Source organism: Typopeltis vanoorti, chromosome 11 (assembly GCF_054136105.1).
Source record: "Typopeltis vanoorti isolate ZY-2024b chromosome 11, IOZ_Tvanoo_1.0, whole genome shotgun sequence".
NCBI classification, from domain to species: Eukaryota; Metazoa; Arthropoda; class Arachnida; order Uropygi; family Thelyphonidae; genus Typopeltis; species Typopeltis vanoorti.
This window is the reverse complement of record NC_143559.1, coordinates 118,938,302-118,959,905: the sequence shown is the minus strand read 5'-3', so window position 1 is coordinate 118,959,905 and position 21,604 is coordinate 118,938,302. Positions and strand designations below refer to the sequence as shown.

General features: G+C 35.2%; 1 protein-coding gene across 2 annotated transcripts in view; it reads left to right on the top strand.

Annotated features, from left to right (window-relative positions):
• LOC150101996 (uncharacterized) overlaps positions 1-9,310 on the top strand; it is a 141,710-nt gene extending 132,400 nt beyond the window's left edge. For both annotated transcript variants that reach the window (XM_090400122.1, XM_090400121.1), the window contains exons 13-14: positions 789-1,040; positions 9,152-9,310. In XM_090400122.1, coding sequence (XP_090256248.1) covers positions 789-1,040; positions 9,152-9,188 — 289 coding nt within the window. In that variant the 3' untranslated portion in view covers positions 9,189-9,310. The remainder of the gene's footprint in view (positions 1-788; positions 1,041-9,151) is intronic.
• Positions 9,311-21,604: the final 12,294 nt, after the last annotated feature.

Here is a 21,604-nt window from a genome sequence, read left to right as displayed (position 1 = left end):
CCCATCCGTTCATAGAAATCTAGACAGAACCAGTAGACAAAATGCCTTCAAACTTGGTGGGTGCCCTAATCAGATCATGGGGAAGAAATTTTGACAGTAAAAAAAAATGAGTTGAAATGATTCTTAGGAGAAATGGGGCACTGTGAGCAAGAAAAGGTGGTGAATTTTGCATATCATGGGCTTGTCAGTCTTCCTTTATGCTGACTGACAAGCCCATGATATGCAAAATTCGTATCTTTCAAATCTGCCAGGTGAAGAGCTTTGCCCTCATACAACAAAAGCATGGTGTATCAGGGCAAAATATCAGTGTATCAGATTTGAAAGACAAAATTGTACGTTGTGTTCAAAACATTTTACAGATCAGTTGCATTGTGTATAATGGCAATATCAGCTATTGGTCCCATACAAGGGCCTATGCATTGATTGTCACTTCCATTAATCATCCGGATCTCCTTGCGGCATGTCAGCCCTATGTGATATGTTTTTGTATCACGTTAATGAGTAAAATAAACATCAAATAACTTCATTTATTATTCATTTGATTCTGAATCATTTCACAATCACATACACTCCTGTTCACAATAATACAATTTTCTCCTGCTCACAGCACCATGTTTCCCCTATTAGTCATTTTCGAACTCGGATTATTGAAATTTTTGAAATCAGATTAAACAGTCGTCAAAAATGATGACTTAATTCAATTTAGTTATGTTCTTAAATTATCTCATTAATTTTTAATTTATCAGTAGTCTGTCCAAATTGAAGTTATTCTTTTTTATTTATTTAAGTGACTGTGGCAACAATAACTTTTCTTGGCGGACAGAATGCAATCGATGCCAAGCTCCTAGACCAGAAGGTGTTGGTGGTGGACAACCTCCTGATATGGGCATGAGAGGTAGTGGACCAAGAGGAGGCATGAGGGGAAGAGGAGGTGACAGGGGCCGTGGAATGGGTGGACGTGGTGGACCACCGATGGGAAGAGGAGGCTTTGGCCGTGGCGGACCACGTGGTGGTGGTGGACCTATGAGAGGAGGACCTGGGTGAGTTATTTTATTTATTTGTTTATCAACATTTCTTTAGTTAGGATCATGGCAATGATCAATGTTCATTGTTTGCCTTAAAAATAGTTCTTTCCTTTTGATACCCATGGGTTGGAGTAAAACAAGCTCTGTGAAATGTTTCCAACAATGCACAGTGATTATTATTTCAATTTGAAGTTGTTATCCAACTTCAAATAACCAAAACCTGGAGCTGATTTGTCCTCTAATGGGATAGCATGTTAACTCACTATTGATTACTATGTATTTTTCTCACTTTTACTATTAGAAATAGTAAAAGTGTTTTCAATACATAGAAAATGGAAATCAAAAGCATTACATTTTTTAATATTACAAACAATGGTTTCTTTAATTCTATATAAGATGCAATATATCTGTCAGTGATCCATATTCTATTTATTATTATTGTTATGAGAGAACTCCAGGGAATCAGGGACTCATTGAAGGAGGCCATATACTACATGCACCAGCTATTATATTTATTCCTGAATTCATTTACACCCACTTGCACTCACAGCATCCAATGGCAGTCCATTCCAATCACACACCACCCTATGAGAGAAAAATCTAGCCTTGCCTCCTTAGCAGCATTCATTCTCAGCTCCCAAGGATGCCCTCTTGTCCTTTTCCCACTCTCCATAAAATTGATTGAAAAATTCCATGAATTGAAATCCTGTATGACCCTTTCAGAAGTTTTTAGTATCAATCATATCACCCCTCTTTCTCCACTTCGTTAGTGTCCGCAGTCTACAAATTCTCTATCTATCTTCAGAATCATATTTAAACATTAATACATTGTGATAGTCACCTAACTCAGGTTACAGGTGACATATTTCGAAGATGAATGAAAATGGAACCAAACAACATTTCATAAAAGGAAAATTTAGTAATCAAATGTAAATTATTTTGATGTGGAATTATGAAACTTTAATAGCACATAGGCAATTTCCATGCTGAAGGCCTATATTCTCATAAATTGGTTAAATTTGAAACAAACTTATATTTTATTTTGCCACACACACAAGGGTGGTCTGAAAAGTTCTCAGCCTAACAATGAAAAAACGAATTTATAATTTCAAAATTATTTCTATTTTTCAACATAATCTCCCTTTAAGACTAATATACTTATTCCAGCGATGCCCCACTGCCATTATCCCATTCTCAGTAAGATCTGCAAAATACCCCTATACAGCTGCAATCACCTCTTGATTCAAAGAAAAACACTGACCATGAGGAAGAGATAGAAGTCAGAGGGAGCCAAATCTGGGGAATAGGGTGGATGTTCCAACAATTCATAGTGCAGATCCTGTAATTTTCCCATTGCCAAAACACCTTTATGGACAGGTGCATTGTCCTGATGAAAGATGAGTTTTTTCTTTCTCAAACTGAGTCTTTTCTCATGAATTTTTTTCATCTGGTCTGGTTATAAGATCAGAATAATATTCTCCGGTTATTGTTTTACTCTTTTCAAGATAATAAACAAAATGCCTTTAGCATCCCAAAACACCCATGCCATGACCTTTCCTGCTGATTAAACCGACTTTGTTGTCTTTGACACTGAACAACTGGCTTCTGTCCGCTGTTTGGATTCTGGTGTGTAATGTTTAATCTAAGTCTCATCCATAGTAATAAATCAGTTTTATCTTTGTTAAAATGTTCACCGTTCAGAAATTTTCACGTGAGTGCGTTTTTGATATGCGGTGAGCAAGCGCGGCACCCATCTTGCGCAAAACTTTTTCATTTGCACTTGTTCATTCAAAATATATCCTACACGTTCTTTTGAAATGCCTATAATCTCAGCAATTTCACACACTTTGACTCACCAGTCATCCAATACCATATCATGCACTTGATCAATGATTTCTGGTGGTGTTACACTTTTTGAACATCCTTTACGTGGATCATCTTCAAGGCTGGTACAGCCACATTTAAACTTGGCAGCCCATTTCTTAATTATCGAAAATGAAGGAGAAGAGTGCCCATAAGTTCTTATGAACTGTGAATGAATTTCTTTTAGCATTAAATCATCTTTTACAAAGAATTTTATAACCGCACGCTACTCATTTTATCCATTTCAAGGGATACAGGCAACACTTTTGCTTCAGATAGCTTGTATAAAACAAACTACTCGATAGAATGACTTGCAATTTCAAATGGATGCTTATGACAGGTGTACCAACTTAGGGGAAAAAAAAATCTTGCCAGTAGTGTTGCCATTGTTGAGGCCAAGAACTTTTCAGACCATCCTCGTGTGTGTGTAAAGTATCTTTAATAATATACTCACTATGTATTACATGATGGTAACTTTCCAAACATGAAAGCCTTGGTTCATTTCACTGATTAAGGTTTTTGCAACTAGTTAAATTTTTGTCTGCATCAGAGCAAAGTCTCTTCACATGCCTCTTAACCACTGGTGTGGTATTTCATCCCAGGATTCTTAACATTGCCTACACCCCTGGTGTAGGCAATGTTAAGAATCCTGGGATGAAAAATAATTTTTTTTTTTTTTAGTGAAGTCCTGATTATTTCGGGAGGGGGTATTGTTTGGTCTCTAGAACAGAGTTCCTTCCTGGATTATCTTACCCTTATACCCATGGGCCATATAGAGTAGAAAAGTATTTTTCTTATTCATATCATCAAAGGATGTACTAGATATGAATGCAATTAACATTTCAAATAGTTTCTGATCATCACTCCCTTCCAAATGTTATTTGTCAGGTCTATTAGTTCATAGATTTTAGATTTGCAAAGCACTAACTGCATGAAGCTGTAAAAAAAAAAAAAAAAAAAAAAAAAAAAAAATCTCACAAATACTTAGTAAAAATTTCAGTAATGGGACATACGTGTTTTGTTATATGGTAAAGTGATCTTCAAAAATATATGGAGGTGTTTGTGTAGTTATTACTGCAATGGAATGCTTAGTATTACCAAAACCTTTCTGAATTAGTTCATCCATAGTTTGACTTGCATCCCTAAAATTTTTCTTAACATTTCTCTCCTTTTTTAGTTAGTAATAAGTAGGTTTTGATCTTCTGACTATTATAAGCCACATTACTTGTAATGGAAATTTTTTTGTTCTGAAGAATTACTTGATTGGTATACATACATCTCTAAGCCTTTCTTCTCTTTCCTTAACAACTTTATAACATTTTTCTAGCTTTCTAATGTTTCGCTTATAAGCTAATTTTTTAATTCATCTTTTAAACCTATTTTAACTGATGAGCTATAGTTAACAATCTGTTGTAATACTCAGTCACTGTTCCTTTATTACCTGGGATGCATTGTAACTTCACAGATTTGGACTTAAATCTTTAATGTAATAACTAACAAATGAAATTCTCACCACTTCCTGTTTCTTTTAGTTTTTCTGCATATTTAAAATATTCAGTATATCTCTTGAAAATGTGGGAACCACAAGATTAGGATTAAATGTTTTAAAAAAATTCACTTTACTTTAAAAAAGCTTCAGTTATATTTAAACTGCTTGTATCAATAATTTCATTCTCACTTTCAGAATCCATTTTCTGTTTTTCAAAAGGATAAATATAAATTTTAATACAGCATATAGATATTAAAATCAAACCTAATCATAAATAGAGTTTCCAGGTGGGGAAAAAAAACCCTCTACCTCTCTGACAGACCAGATAAAGGTTTCTCATATCATAGACAGAAATTGAATCCAGATCTTTCTGACCAGTGGGCTTTGTCTATACCGACTTAGGTATGGGGGTTCTGTGGAGTAAGATGACAATGTATTACACATAATTTTATTTTATAGTCTCCCCACAGTTGAGAGAACCATGGCTGGTAGAGTGAATTCGTGTTGAAGGGGTGAAAAGAATAAGGGATGTACAAATTCATTGCCAACACACAAAATCATGTGCTTTATATATAAAATTTTCCAACTGTTAAACTAGAATAACAATTGGAAAATTGTTATTCTAGTTTTTAAAAAGTGGTAACTTTTTAAAAACTAGAATGTTCATAAAAGAAAGGTTAATTTTCCAACATGTAATAGTAAACAATCATCCCACAAAATGGATTGATTATTCGATTATTGGAATGAATTCACCTAATTTTATTCTAAAATGTGACTTATACCGTGCCACCCTTAAATTATCTCTGGACAGGATCAAGTTTCTAGTATTTATGGTTCTGCTATTGATGCAATCTATTTATTCCCCTAATTTTCTTTAGAACTCATCTGCTATCTTCAGTCTCTGATCAACTATGTTATTTCTAACCTGGTTCTGATTAAAATGATGAAGTTGCTTTGAATAGTTACTGTCTTGTGTACTGCTGTTAACTTGATGTTTTGGGTGCATTTTCTTATTCTATAAAGGTATATGGTTTCTTACCATACCACCATTATATTTGATTTGTCATCTTCGTTGAAAGTTTTGCATATATAGCTAAAATCCCTGACTTCATCTGTTTTCACTACCTACGATGTAGTTATTTTCTCTTATCTTGCCTATTTTCATAGCTTTAATCACTTATATTCATACCAGATATGTCACAGTTATTATTTGATATGAGTAGAAGATATACAGCAGATTTATTAAGAGGATAACATTATTTCCATGAACAAAAGTAGGTATCTTCTATTTGAACAGGTTAAATACTACTTTCTTAATTATGTGGTCCACTATAAAGTGGAAATATTGTACAGCTTTGCCTTATACCAGATTTAACACAAGGCATCTTTCTGTGCATCCTTTAATCCTGGCATCTTAAGATGATTAGCTTAAGATTACATTTACACTAAAAATTTTATCAATTTGAACCCTTGGTGCTTTATTATATGCCTTTGTGATATGAACAAAGCTTAGAGAGAGAGATCATACATCACCCACACTAGATGCACTCAGCACTTCAACAGACATGCTGGCCTGCTCACAAACGTAACTTCAACCCCCATCCTTCCACATAAAGAAAGTTTTCTACAAATATCCTATTACACACTTTCAGAAGTTTATAAAACTGTATATGTCTTTTTTTCCTGTTTACCAGCATCTGCAGTCTACATACTCTCAATCAGTCATCTATATTCCATAATTGCAATATCATCTTTATTATTATTCTTTGCACCTTTTTCACAGCTTCTTAGAACATAGAAGACCAAATCTTCACAGTAGTCAAAGTGGGATTGTATCAAGGCCTTGTAGAGGGGCAAATGACTTCCTTATTCTGGCATGTCGAGGTTCATTTTAGCATTGCAGTTATTTTCAAGTTGCCTTTGAATTTTTATTCCCTACCCATCATAACTCAATTATTCCTAATCTCATCATGCCATGGTGCAATTGTCCTGCCTATCTATACATTGCTTCTGAATGCAGGTATCCCATCTATCCAATTTTTATTTGGGTTTATGCAACAGTTCTAGAACTGTTGTATAATCCAAATAAGAATTCACCAAAGAATAACTCTCCTTTTATACACCTCTATCTCTTCATCCAATATTATTATATAGTGGTAACACTGTCCAGAATCAGAGATGATGGTAAATGTGAAGATGAAATTAAAAGAAGAATAGTCATGGGGGAAAAAAGCGATGTTAACCTGGCAAAAATTATGAAAGATAGCAGTGCATGTAAGGTCATGTAAGTGTTAGAATTGGCAAAGCAATAGTATTTACAGTAGTAATGTATGGATGTGAAAGCTGGATTATTAAGAAGAAAGAAAGCAAATTGATTCATTTGAATTATGGGTGTGGAGGAGACTTAAGAATCTCATTGACTGCAAGAATGACCAATTAGAGAATATAAAGACAGAATGCTCCTTTGAGGCATTGATTGCTAAACAGAAGTTGATGTACTTTGGGAATATTATGCAAGCTGATGAATCATTGGAAAAGGCAGTTACATTGGGAAAGATTGAGGGAATGAGAAGAGGAAGACCAACAAACAAGTTGGGTGAACAACATAAAAGAACTTACACTTACTGAAAGAAAGTATGGAGAGCCTTTGTCCACAAGATCACCAAGAATCAAAAATGACTAGATGGCACATAACAAAACCTTAGATATTGCATTATTTGTGTGTTTTTCAAAGCTTCTTATGTACTGCTGATATCCTTCCCATTTAGTAACAGATAAATATAATATTTTTTTGAGTTTGTCATCATTTCCAGCTCTGTAGTCCAGCATATTATATCCTCTAATTCCATCATAAGGTAATCTTGACTAAAGATTACAAGATAAATAAGTAGAAGAATTGCACAAGGAAATAAAGCATTTCCTTGTGCACAAGGCTGCAACAAGATTATCTATTTGGAGATTTATCTGTATTCCTAAAAAGAAAGTTCTTTACATGCATTATTCCAGTGTTTACCTATGGAAGCAAGACATGGTCAATAACTAAAAAACAGGACGACAGGTTGTGTGTGGCCTTTGGATAGAAGAATACTCCACATATCAGAAAGGAATAGAATAAGGAATACAAGAATTAGAGAGATGATTGGAGTAGAAGATATTGTGAAGTGTTGTAAAGTTTGTAAATAATATGATGGCCATAGTAGTAGATTGTCAGATGAAAGGTGGACAAATATAAGCACTGAGCGGATACCAAGAGAAGGAAAAGTTGCTAAAGACAGAACTGGAAAGGGGGAGTGACCTATATCCAACAGTAGATGAAAAGAGGCTAAAGAAAAATCTTGTCTTAGTAATCCCTATTTGAATATAGCTTCTTCTCCAATTTATCCTTCAATAATTTTTTTTAGCCTTTTCTCAAATGTGCTTGCATGAATCTTTTCTGGAACTCTCTCAGAATAAAATTTCCTCTTAATTCTGTCATTGTTCTATTTAAATTTTTGTATAATGAGGACAACTTTACTTCAATCATGAGCTTAACATGGTTAACAAGCCATCTGGAGCCATTTGCAGTGTGTTCACTGCAAAATACCACAATATATCATTTCAAGTTAAATATCAGTTACCCCAGTTTCCTTTCCACATTTTAAGTTTCTGATTGCGTTCCACTTATTTTCTGCTGTTCTGCTCTTTCATCACTTATTTTAAGAGCCTATCAAAGCATTTAGTACTGACATCACTTTTAAGATCTCAAATCTCCTTTCCTCTGACAACCACTTTCAAAGATGCGGTAACGACATTTCTTGGCAACAACAGATTGTAATTTCAAAAGTTTATGAATGTTGGTACTATGTTGAAGAGCAGGTGAAAGATCTAACTACAATATGAGCTGCATAGGCTTTACTAGCAAGATGACAGAGGTTGGGGTTTAAAAAATATTACTGTACATCACAGGGGAAGGGCATGTAAAGATAATTTAAAAACAACTATTTTCATCAAGAAACAGATTTCAAATATTCCTGTTTTTTTTTTTTTGTTTTTTTTTTAAGTATTTTATAAGCAAGTAGTCTGTCATCCAATGTATTGGATATTTTTGAAATCAGCATAGCAAACTTTCTGCTATTCAGTTTTTCTTAAATAAAAACTCACTTTATTCTTTTCAATTAAGAGGCAAAATCCTTCCTTTGAAAAAAAATAATACACATGATGAAATGAACCTAGAATTGTCAGCTTTACTGCTCATGTAACTCTGGAATATTTATATCTCCAGATGAAATTTAAATATCTGGGTAATAATCAAATTGCCATCCATGAACAAAATAATACCAGTCCAATATTTAGAAGAGGGGAAGGAAGAGTGAGATGATTAATTGATGAAATGGGTTATTATAGTTGCAACATGCCACTTCTTATTGTAAATCATTAGTGTCACCATTCTTTGAATTAGTATTGCTTAAGAGAAATGCAAGTGTTATCCCATTCCTCTTCATATTATTTTCTCTTCGTGATGCCATTGATACACAGTAACATTCGGAAACTCAAAAAATAAAGAAGACTTGAGGCTTAAAAACAAAACCTTAAACATAGGTTTCTACCACATAACTAGTGTACAAATAATCAGAAGACAAATCGATAGAGTAGAACTCTGCTAGTGGTCTTTAACAGGTCTAATGCTTTTTTTTTTTTTTTTAACTTGATATTTCATTCATTTCATAGTTTAGCATCCAACTTGAGAATCATGTTTTTGGTTTAATAAGTATATGATTTACTTTTTATATTTCAGTGGTGATCGTGGAGATAGACGTTCCAGACCATATTGAAGATTTTTGTGCAGCATTACTTTGGTGTAGCATTTAATTCACGGCGCATGTGTTGTGTACATTTTTGTTGTCATTAATGATCATTGTCATTTTTATTGAAATAAACTTTACACGGTGAAAAACCAGACAACTCATTACTTATGCTTTCAAATAATATTTCGTCTAGATTTTGAAATCTGCTTCTCTCTCGCTCTCTCTTTTATATACTGTCTGACCACAGCTGCTAGATCCCTGGCTGGCAGATTGCCAAGAAGAGTCAATTCATGCTGAAGGGGGAGAAAGGAATGAGACGATGTAGGAATTCATCACCAACACACGAATCACATGCTTTATACATAAAATTTTCCAACTGTTGTACAAACAAAATAGACTAAAAACTAGAATTTTCATAAAAGAAAATAATTTTCCAACGTATAACAATAAACACTCATCCCACGAAACACATTGATTATCGGAATGGATTTGCTGCCTTCTACCATGTGCAGAAGTGTCAAAGGGCATCTGTGGTCGGACAGTACATGAATATTCAAGTTTGAATTGTATAGAAAGACATACATTTAAAAAGAAAAAACTGGTAAAAAAAAAAGAGCATGCATAGTGAATGGAGTTTCATAAAATTATATTCACCACAGAGAATACAAGTTTAAGGATCTGTTTCTATACAGGATTTGTAAATAAAGATGGTGTAAATGCAAAAGCAATGTCTGTTTTAACCTCCAAAGAACTGTTCTTTGAAGGTTGAAGTATGAATTTAAGAATTAAAGTACAATAATAATCAACAGTGAGATCAGTTACACATAAACAGAGTAAGTAGCCTATAAATGCGGACCATTTTTGTAGTCCTTCAAAATCCTGTTTTAGTTTTGTTTGTCAGAGTATCAGGTGACTGTTCAACTGACAATAGTTGATGTAAGGATGTCTCTTCCTTCTTGTATGAAGGCACATTGAACTTTCTGAAAGATTGGTATGCCAGAATGACTTACAATGTACACTATTTAACCATTCATTTCTATTTCTTGCAATGTCTTAAGAATTTTATTAGTTAATAGCATCATTGTTAGTAGCAAACAGTTTAAAGCGGGAGGGGGGGGGGGGGAGGCACATAAAAATCTGGTTTGGGCTGCTATTATAATCAAAATTTTCGTAATTCAGCAGTTATTCTGTGTATTTATCTGCTACCCATCTACAAACAACTATGTTACACATCTCATTGACAAGAGTAAAGGGCACTGTTGTATTTTATTCTTAGTGGCATGATCCTCCTTCCTCTGTGAGATCTTTTTGTCACTGTTGATTGCTATAAATTTACTACTGTCTTTAATGCCCTTACCTCTAATTTACTTTGGCAATCAGTGATTATTCTTCTACATCATATTTTTGTGCCATTGGAAGAAGTGGCACAAAATTCTACAAATTACCCCTTTTAAATTCTACAATACGGAAGTAGCTTGAAAATATCGTTTTGTGAAATCAATTGTAATTGTTCAATCTTGATGGGAACACATTGGTTGAGTTTTGAAACATTTTAGTTTCAGGTAAGTTTTTTCGTGGAATTGCTCGTAAATGTTCGCGAACTTGATATACAGATATCTAGTTTTCTCGTTATCATAGCTAACTAGCAAATTGCACACAGCTTTCATAACATGCCACGCAATGTGCATATCAAATCTTGATCTCCCAAATGATAACCAACATAAAAAAAAAATCTCATCTTTCATGAAACTGAAATTGTTATCACACCGGTACTGTAACAGTTTATTCCCATGGTCTATTAATTTGCTGTAGTTTAGATGTATTTAAAATTGCTGTATGTAGTTTTAAATACTCCATTGTAAGGAGTATAATATTTTGTCATGTTGGAAGTTTAATGGAATACAGCACTAGGAACTAAGTGAAACACGTGAGTGATTAAAGTCCTATTTAGGTGGTGCACCCTCTATGGGCATTTGTAGGTTAGGTCTAGGATGCAAAGTGGGACCTCTGGTTATTAATGTTTCCCAAATTTTTGGAAGTTTTCTGAGTGCTGTCACAGATTCTAAAAACAGTCTTTCTTTTTTGAATTTACTATGATGGGTTTTCTCCAGGAGATCCTGTGGGTTATATCCAAGACATGGTCATGACCATAGTCATGGTTGCTGATTGTCCAAAGTAAGCTGACTTGCAGGAACATGGTACTTTATATACTTCAGGCACTGAGAGAGGAGGGAGATGAAGGACCTGGCAATTTTTTCTGATGTGCCACAGATGTAGGGTATGGTGATGGCATTCCTGAAGAGATGGTTGGGGGAAGGAACTGATTATTTTTTTAATTCTGTAATTGCTGTAGCCATTTCCAGGTGTTGTGTATTATGGTTGAGTTCAGTTGAAAGTCCACTGGTACAAAGATTGTGGGTTTTGTTGGTTAGTTTGTGAATGTATCGGCCTGTGTGAGTAGGTTTTCTATATACAGTGAAGGAAAGGTTACCATTAGGAATTCGCATTACTAAGGATACGTTGGATAAACTATTGTTATTTTCCTTTTCCATCATTAACTGGATTCTTGGATGTAGGCTGTTGAGCTGACTGAGGAGTCTAATATGTCTAGGTCATGAGGCCAAATAGAGAACACATCATCTACATATCTTAGCCAGATAGAGGGTTTGAAAGGGAACTGAGTCTATGGCCCGTTTTTCAAAATTTTCCATATAAAAATTGGCAAGAGGTAGTGAAAGGGTGGAATCCATAGTGGTTCCCTCTATCTGTTTGCAAATTTTGTTCTTACAGGAAAAATAACCAGAATTGATGGGAAAGGAGAACAGATCTAAGATATCAGAAGGAAAAATGTTTAAGAGTGTTATGGTTTTAAAAGTTTTTTTATGAAAATTCAGGGTAATTTGCTTGCTGCTGCATAGTTCATTGTTTTGGATGATAAAAAGTTCCATAGTACTCCCAAAATTTCTTAGTACATCATTGTAACTACAGGGATTGGATTAGGAATATTAAAGATTTTTTATACTGAGTGCAGTGGTTGCTATAATGAATAATATATCTACAAAGTATTAAGCAGAACAAATCTATAATACTATATCACTCTGCTTTGTTAGCTGGTAGTGGTAGCTGAGCTCAACTAGAAGGCTTCAAATCTGTCTACAGGATGAATGCTTTTAGGAAGTAGAAGAAATTAGTTGTGTGGTTGATAGATTACCTAACCCTTGGATTCTCTTTGTCTTTTTTGAATGTTGAGCCCATACATGAGAAGTTGGTTAATCTAACTACAGTATGTTTAGTACCATATATTTGAGTGGTCGATTCGGAAAGAACAAACTTGTTTACATTTGATATAAAGGACGTTATATTGTATTCCTTGGGAAGCACATCAGAGGAAGACACAATACAGCAGTATCGGGGATGAAGAAGGAAAAGAAACTTGTTCTGCAGGTTTCAAGGTGTGCTGTGAAGGGATGTTGGGCAGCAGGTGTTCCAAACACACTTAATACTGAGTGGGGGAATTATGCAATTTCATGTGAACATGCCATGGAAATATTTATAGAATACACATTGCAGAAACTAAATGCCTGTTGGATGGGTGGAATGAGGTGGGTTATTAATCAGTCTAGTTGTCCTCTGTGTGGAGCAAGTATTTTTGAGAGTTTTTAAAGGCCTCATCCCAAATGTCGAATCAATATTCACTCTTGATGTGTTTATGGATGAAGCTTGATGTCAGGGTGACTCCAAGAAGAAATTTCATCTTTTCAGGAAATGTAAGCATTGGCAAAGGTAATGCTGGAAGAAAATGGTTTTTGTGAGAAGTGAGACAACTGGTTTTTACTAGCATCAAAATTGACGAGGTAATCTTGGATCCCAGTTGGAGGATGGCTTGGAGATCAGAATTGAGGGTAGAAGTCCTGAGGCAAACCAAATGATGGGAGTTTGCTTAGTAAGCCTTTGTGGCAAACCTACTCAAAAACTTTGGAGATACCAGGTGTAACCACTTGAGATTCACCAAACTTCATGGCATTTGTCCATTTATGGGTGATATACGATAGTGGTCTGAAAAGTTCTTGGCCTCAACCATAGATGGCAATACTCGGCAAGATTTTTTATTTTTTTCTTCTAATTGGTACATCTGTCATAAGCATCCATGTGGAATTGCAAGTCATTCTATCAGGTAGTTTGTTTTATACAGCTGTTTGAAGCAAAAGTGTCTGTATCCCTTGAAATGAATAGAATTGAATATCATGCAGTTATAAAATTCTTTGTAAAAGAAGGTTTAATGCGAAAAGAAATTCATCCGAAGTTCGTGAGCGCTCTTCTCGTTTTCGACAGTTAAGAAATGGGCTGCCGAGTTTAAACGTGGCTGTACCAGCCTTGAAGATGATCCATGTGAAGGATGTCCAAAAAGTGTAACAACACCAGAAATCATTGATTTAAAAAAAAAAAAACGATATGGTATTGGATGACCGGTGACTCCAAGTGTGTGAAATTGCTGGGACTATAGGCATTTCAAAAGAATGTATAGGATATATTTTTGCAAGAATTGCAAATGAAAAAGCTTTGTGCAAGATGGGTGCTATGCTTGCTCACAGCAAATCAAAAATGCACTCACATGAAAATCTCCGAACAGTACTTGGAACATTTTAACAAGAATAAAACCAAGTTTGTGCATCGATTTATTACTATGAATGAGGCTTGGATTCACCATTACACCCCAGATCCAAACAGCAGTCAAATACATACTGGTGGTCGTTCATTAGCTAGGTGCCTTTGAGGTAGCATAGGAACTGGGTACTGATGGTTCTCCAGTACTGAGGTGAGAAGTAGGGCGGTAGTTAGACGGCAGTGATTTATCACTTTTTTTTTGAAACGGGTTCAATATGGGCCAAATTCCAGGCTATATAGATACCAGGGAAACAAGAGAATACAATCAGGCAACATAGGATAGGAGTCAGTCAGTTCTGGTGCACAAACCTTCAGGACAATTGGGGGGAATGCCATCTGTGCCAGGGAACTTTTTGTGTCTAATTTGAACTATTTTTCTGATTTCTTTCTGGCAAAAATACTTAATGAGGGCATTATATATTGAGCATCTAGAATGGTTGGTGGAGGGGGTTACCATTGTCAGTTATGCATGCATTGGAGGCAAAGTGTGAAGCCAAGAGATTGGCTTTTTAGGTAGTGATGCAATACAGCCTGGGTATAAAAGATGTGGAAATAAGGTTGCGCAAAAGTTACAACCAATTGCTTTGGCAATAGATCAAAAGGCTCACCTGCTGTTTGGATAGCATAGGAGCTGTCCTGCTTTTTGCTCTTTCAAACTCTGTTTTGGAAGCATTGATACTTGTAGCTATTTCAGGCTTTAATATAAGCACTAAAGGAGAATTGAGTTCTTCATCTGAGCCAATTGTGGTAGGTATGATTGATTTTTTATTTGTACAGCCCTTGGCACATCTTTTGGAGAACAGGGATTCTCTAAAAGTGTGTGGAATGTGTTTGCATGCCACTAAGGATTACTTTAGTGATACATTGGGTGCATGTGTTCGGGTTGGAGGGCTGGAAGCAATAGTTCAACCATGGGAATATAAGGCACAGAAGTCAGAGGGTGTTCCATTTGGCACTTATAATGCCAAACTACTCTTGTATGTGAGTGGCTGTGCAAGTTGCATTAGAGAGAGAGATGAGCACTAGATTGTGGTCAGAATTACTAAGCCCCCCCCCCCCCCCCACACTCAGTGGTGAGCTGTGTAAATTTTAACAGGGCTCATATCGTCGAGCAAAAAAAAAGCCGGATTTCATATAAAAACCTTTATTGGTACAGCTTGTGTACAAATGCCAATCAAAAAGAATGAGGGGACAATCAACCCATAAAGGTTATCATTTTTAAACAAGTATTTCATGATCTAAACATGAAATATTTGCACACAATCTGTGTTAATTTATCTTACATAAGAAAAAAATTTTTTAACTATCAAAATATAAGAATAAAATCTTGTATAATTGCACATATGCAATAGTCCACATTTTTTATAAACAAAAATAAATTTGTTTTGTTTACAATAGAAGTTTTTATGACAATCAATCTATAAATATTATCTAAACACAATATTGAAATACATCATATTTCTCTTTTTATATTTCAAGTGATAATCGATGGTTTTATCATATGATTGGCTACCAAATGGGAGAGGGGTAAAGATAGTGCATGCTCTTATTTTATTTTCAAACTTGGCTGCATTAGTTATAGAGGAGTTTAAACAATAATTCCAAATAATCTATACACTGCCGAATAGACTAAATTTTGTTACATTACCATATGAGTTTGTCACTTAATATATTTTTTAAAAAAATTAACAAGAGGATTGCAAATTTGAGAAAAATTTAACAAAGGGCTCGTGCGAGCCCCTTATAGCTCACCACTGCCCCCACTACATTCACTGTGTGTATTTGGAAAGGTCATTGGTGAGGAGGAGATCTAGGGTGTTTGGGGAATGGTTCGGGTTATCGGGTATTCTGGATGGCATGTGAACAATTTGTGTAAGGCAGGGCTGTAGTTGTGCACGAGGCTCTAGATGGGGTCCTGATAAAAATTAGGGCTAAACTAAGGATCCCAAAACAATGAGGGAGGAACCTCTGAGCACCTTGGCAAAAACGAGGATTTTCATTGTTAGGGAAGTGGGAATGGAGAAAATCAATTTTTAAAGGGAGGAAGAGCTCAGGAGTGGTTAGTGGCATTAGGGGAGCGATAGTAAATGAATTTAAAGTGAAGAAGGGGGATTTTTAACCAAAGTTGGGTATTCTCTGGCAAGGTATGTCAGAGTGGATTGTAGGTTGTGGAATTCATTGGCAGGCAAGGGTGCCCACCAATGAATTCCACAACCGTTAAAAGTGCTGTTCTAGGTTTTCAATTAGTTTACGAAAGTTCAGAAGCTGTTTTACAGAAAGCAGACAGAGCGAACAGAAGTGCTGGTGGAGATTGGTAAATAGTTTGTGAGCCAACTAGTCTATTTTTGCAAAGGAAGCATGTAACCAGTAGCAATAGAAATCGCAGTCCCTTCTTTTTTTTTTTTATTGGTACCATCAATTTTACAGCTGTGGCACTTTATATTATCATTGGATTTGTCAGTGATCGACGGGGCTATGATGGTGAGGCGAGGTGCTCTTCCGTCGTTGGCCTTTGTTGCCATCATCCTTGCTTAGCACAGTAGGCAGTTAGATTTTTAATTGAGAAGATAACCGACTTGATATATAAATACTTACAGGTTGCGTAGAAGTAATAGACTCCTTAGTACCTGCTGTTATTATTTCCGTTGATTGTTTACTTTGAGCAAAAACACTTATAGCAGCAAACTGTGGAAGCATAAGTTTAGAGTAGCTTATTCACAGGCACCTTAGAGTATTAATGTACAATAAGTTTATAGCCTTTCTTGGTAGTATTCTCATAGAAGATAAAAGATTATCCAAAATTGGGTGTTTAATGTAAAAGTGGTAACTAAAAAGATTCATTGGCAGATTGTTGCAGTAATGACCAAATGCAGGTGTAAGGAAACAAATGACTAATAGCAGTAGAAAGACATAGAACATTATGAAACCATTAAATAGATATTTTATTTAAAAACGAAAATAACACTTTTTAAGTTAGTGCTGATTAGATAGCCCATCTTTTATTTTAAAAAAAATTGTAAATAAGTAACACCATAAATATACTCTTAAGAAACAAAAACAGTTTCAGTCCACCCTTTTGATATGTCAGAATTTAATATGGCCTACACAATCCTTACAAAAGGGAAAAGGTGCAGGATTAGATGATTTATAGTGAAAAATTATTTAGTCCTGAACAAATGCTAAGTTTTGGCTGAAATACTGAATACTGTTTTTTTTTTTCATATTTAACAACAATCTTGAAACACTTTCATCGCGAGAAATCTGAAAGAAAGCTAGAATCAATGCCTTTCTAAAAGCAGGTAAATCACAAATAGACCCAAAAAATGTATGTTTATATTTCTTGACTCTGTAAACTATGAAAGAATGATCCTCAACAGACTTAACTGTTGCTTTGAGAAATATTTTATTCCAGAACAATCTGACTTTAGACCTGGCAGATCTTGCACATCACAGATCCTGAATCCCATTCTGTATGTCGAAGATAACCCAAGTTTTTGGAAGGGGAAACTATATTACAAAATGCAGTTTTGCACTGTAGGGTTTATATACACATACTGGCAACTGAATTAAAGTCTTTTGCAGATGTATGTACATGCAAAATGCTTACGACACCACTTGTTCTAGCTAACTAAATAATGCAGTCAGTAATCGTCAATACTGTTCGATAAAGGGCTTATTGTGGGTGCCCATCTGGCTAGAGTCACATTTCGAAAACAGCAGAGCTGACTGGTTTTCCAAAAGGTGAGATATTGTCTAATCCATGGAAAAAGAATCCACATTGTTTTGTCTAAGACAGTCTGTCAGAAAAGAGATTGGTGTCATCTGAGAAAGCTTGTAAGGAACTGAAGCATTTAATGAAGGCTGTTTTGGACCCATATCTCCTCGAATTATGCGCAGGGAATTAAAAAGGATCAGTATTGGCAGTCACGTGCCTATACAGAAACTACTGATTTCTGCAAAGAACCGGAAATTTTGTCTACGGTGGTGTCAAGAACACCATGACTGAACAATGGCATGTGTTCCATTGACAGAGTTTGGCAGGAGCCCCCATGAAGCAATGAACTCAGCTTGCCTTGTAAACATAACTCAAGATTCTGGAGGTGGGTGATGTTTTATTAGTATGGAACAAATCACCTGATATTGCTGGAAGATTGGTCTCCTCCAAGGAATATCTGAATGTAGTTGCTGATCAAGTTCATCCTGCAATATTGACTTTTTATCCAACAGTGATGGTTATTTCACGAAAGACAAGGCTACTGTCCATTGTGTAGGCATTGTTTAGCAGTGGTTCAACAGCTTCCACCATTTTCACTGGCCACTACAAAGCCCAGATCTTAACCCTGTTGAGAATGTATGAGACGTATTAGAAAAAATTATTTGAGCCAGTTATAGGACTGTCTGGTGAACACGTGGAATGTTGTAGACTTAGATGCAACCCTTGTGGAATTATGCCAAACTGCACATGTGCTGTAATTCTGGCTAAAGGTGGTCCAACACAATATTGAATAAAAGTTTCAAATTCAGTGGCTGGTATGTGTAGTCTAGGTTGATGATTTATAATTAAATAACTATATAAGGCACCTGCATAGCTCATCGGAAATTGCATGTCCTGTCCACGGCACTAGATCATCCAAAGAAAGAGTGTTGTTAGTTCAATTCTAGTCGCTGACTAGTGGTACTTTTATTATGCAATGCCTTGAGTAGCACTTATAATACTATGTGTTACTGGTGCTGAATGAATATAGTCTGTTCTTTACATATGATGGCCATCCTATTAACACATTCACCAAATATCACCTCCCTTCTGCAACCCATAGAACAGGATGTTACCGGTGGCTTCAAAACGTTGTTTAAGAAATGCTTTTGCTCACACAAGTTGTTAAAAACGTGTTCACACATTCACAAAATTCAACCAAGACAAAGCCTTACAAGAAGTTAGTGACAAGATAAAGCTGCTAGCTTTAGATGTTGAAAATTTACTGCTACTGCTTCTGCCTGGTATCTCCAGCTCTGGGCCTGGCTCCCACTGAAGAGACCTCAATAAAGGTCGAAACTAGTCTGGGTAGATGGCCAATCCCTTTAATGCATAACAGTATACATATCCACATAGGAAATGTGTTTTGCATTATGGGAGATACTGGGTTAGAAGTGCCTGGTAGCTTGCTCCACCTTTGCCACGGGTTGCTTGGTGTTGCACTACTTACTGGATAAGATAGTACAACACTATATTTAGTCCTGAAGATATTTTCAGGCGCAAACTTTGTTTGCTCTCACTGGGATAAAGGATTAAACTAAATCTATTATACTGCTAGCTTTAGAGTTGGAGATTGACAATGTCATGCAGGTGATGGATGTGTGGAAGAGCTTGCAAATGAATACCTTATAGAGCTGGAAGCAAATAAAGTTGAGAGAAAAAGCTAAAGAACATGAAGAAGCCAATCCCCCAAAAAAATGTACAGTGAAAAAATTAGCAGATGCATTTGCCTCTATTAATAAGGTAGTTTGAGCAATGGACTCTCATCACAGATTTAGCAAAGTAGACAATAACTGCAAGCTGAAATTGCTTGCAGTCATTAGCAGAGAAATTTATGTAGAAAGGAAAAGCAAACCATGCAGACTAACTTAGTCTGCATTTTTTCACTGTAAAATTTGTGATGTTACAAATTTTTAAAAAAAAAAGTCCACTTTTGCTGTCATTTCATTCACTAAAGATACCAAGAAATTATATACTTGGTTTAATCCATTATCCAAATGTAAGCAAACAAAGTTTGTGTCTGAAGTACAAACTTTGTACTTCAAGCACAATTTCAGAACTGGGGCAACTTGTGGCAAAGGTGGTACTGCGGCAAGTGATGTGAAGTCAACAAATGTGTTACATGATCTTAGACTTCAAGTTATGCTTCTCGGAAATCATCCCCAGAAGGCAGGCTATATTGCAATTCCCTGAAATTGAAATTGTTTTTGATTGACTAGCTTCCTCTGATGAATCGTCCAATTAATAAATCAGTGGCTTTGAAGAATTTCTCTTCTTCCATGTGTTGCCAGCTTAAGGTAAGCACACAGTAATTTTCTGTTATCATTTGTACTTTGTATTATTTCACAACAAAAAAGAGAAAATTTAGATAAAAAGTACAACAAAACACTAACACATTTGGTATGACTTCACATCACTTGCCTTAGTACCACCTTTGCTACAAGTTGTCCCAGTCCTGAAAGATACTTCAGGTGCAAACTTTGTTTGCTTACACTTGGATAATGGATTAAATGAAGTATATAATTTCTTTAATTTATAATATGACCAAGTGAAAAACTTTCAACAACATATGTTTTATTATAACAAAATACAATAACTACCTCTATGTAGAATAGCAGTTAATATTTATCATTTTTGAAATCAGAGGCTCAATTAATCAGCCTCTGAACAATTGGGAGTTTACTGTAGTGGAATTTTGTTATTTTAGGATCCAAGTATTATATCAGCTTAGTTAGCCATGTTAAAGTATCTATTCTCCAACCAAAGAGGGTGTAGGATAGGTTTGAATCATGTTGATCAGACATGCATATTTGTGAAAACTTGTGTTGCTCTCCATGTTTGATCTCTAGAGTAGTCCTGGATTTTTTTTTTATTCACTACTAAATGAGCTGTCAATTACCAACCTTTCCTGAGTGAAACCGATAATTAAAAAAATAAAAAAACAGTATATTTTTAAACTTATTTACTGTTATCAGTTATTTCTTTCAGGCAAGAGACGAAAATCAGACCTCTGGAATCACCATCCAGGTAGCACTTTGTATTATTTGGTAAAAAAAGGTATAAAACTCGAGTAATCTTTAAAGCATTGGATTTTTATTCATTATTTACACACACACAGTCAAGTATTTCTTTTTATACTAGGAGCTAATCACTGCCCACCCACCCTCAACTATTTATTGCAGTGTGAATAACAAAGGAAAATGAAAAAAGTATCAAATATTTAAATGAAACAGTGTAATTTCTGAAGTTATCTGCTTGTCTATTACACATCCTTATTTTCAGACTTATGAAAGCTTTATGAGCACATAATATCAGCTAACCTGTTCAATGGAAAAAGAAAAATCTTCATTTTTGATAAGCAACTGCAACATTCTAAATATCAGCCTAGTTTACTTTTACATAGTATTATGGTAAGATCCTTATGATCATTATCTGGTAAGTTGAATCATAGTAGTTCTCTTTCCCATCCTACAGTTCATGGTTCAAATCCCAAACTGATGCCTGTGAATATATTTATGGTGGATACTTTTTCATTGTACAAGACTATTGATCTGGTCTTTTTTTTTGGAAAAAAGTGTTATGTTTTAGCCTCTAGAGTTCATACGTTTTCTAATACTTAGCCCACTACTGCTGCTAACATGCAATAGATTTATGATCTTTCATGGTGGGGTTCACATTAAAATTAAAATAATATGTATATAACTGACTCTCATTATAAACAAATTCACTCACTATAACAAACTATTAAAAAAGTCCCAACCAAAGCCTGGCAGGCACAATGGTATTCTATAGGAAATTCATTATATAGCAAACCATCCACTATTAATGAACTATTGTGCCTACAAGTCTGCTATAGTGAGAGTTGACTGTATGTACTTTCTGTAAGTTATTACATTTAGGAAATATTCTTATTAAATTTATGGATTTCAAAGAATTACCCCCAGAATATAAACTTACAGCAGTAAGCAGCATATAATGATTAAATTTTATTTTACATTTTTCTAATTCAGAAATTATCAACATA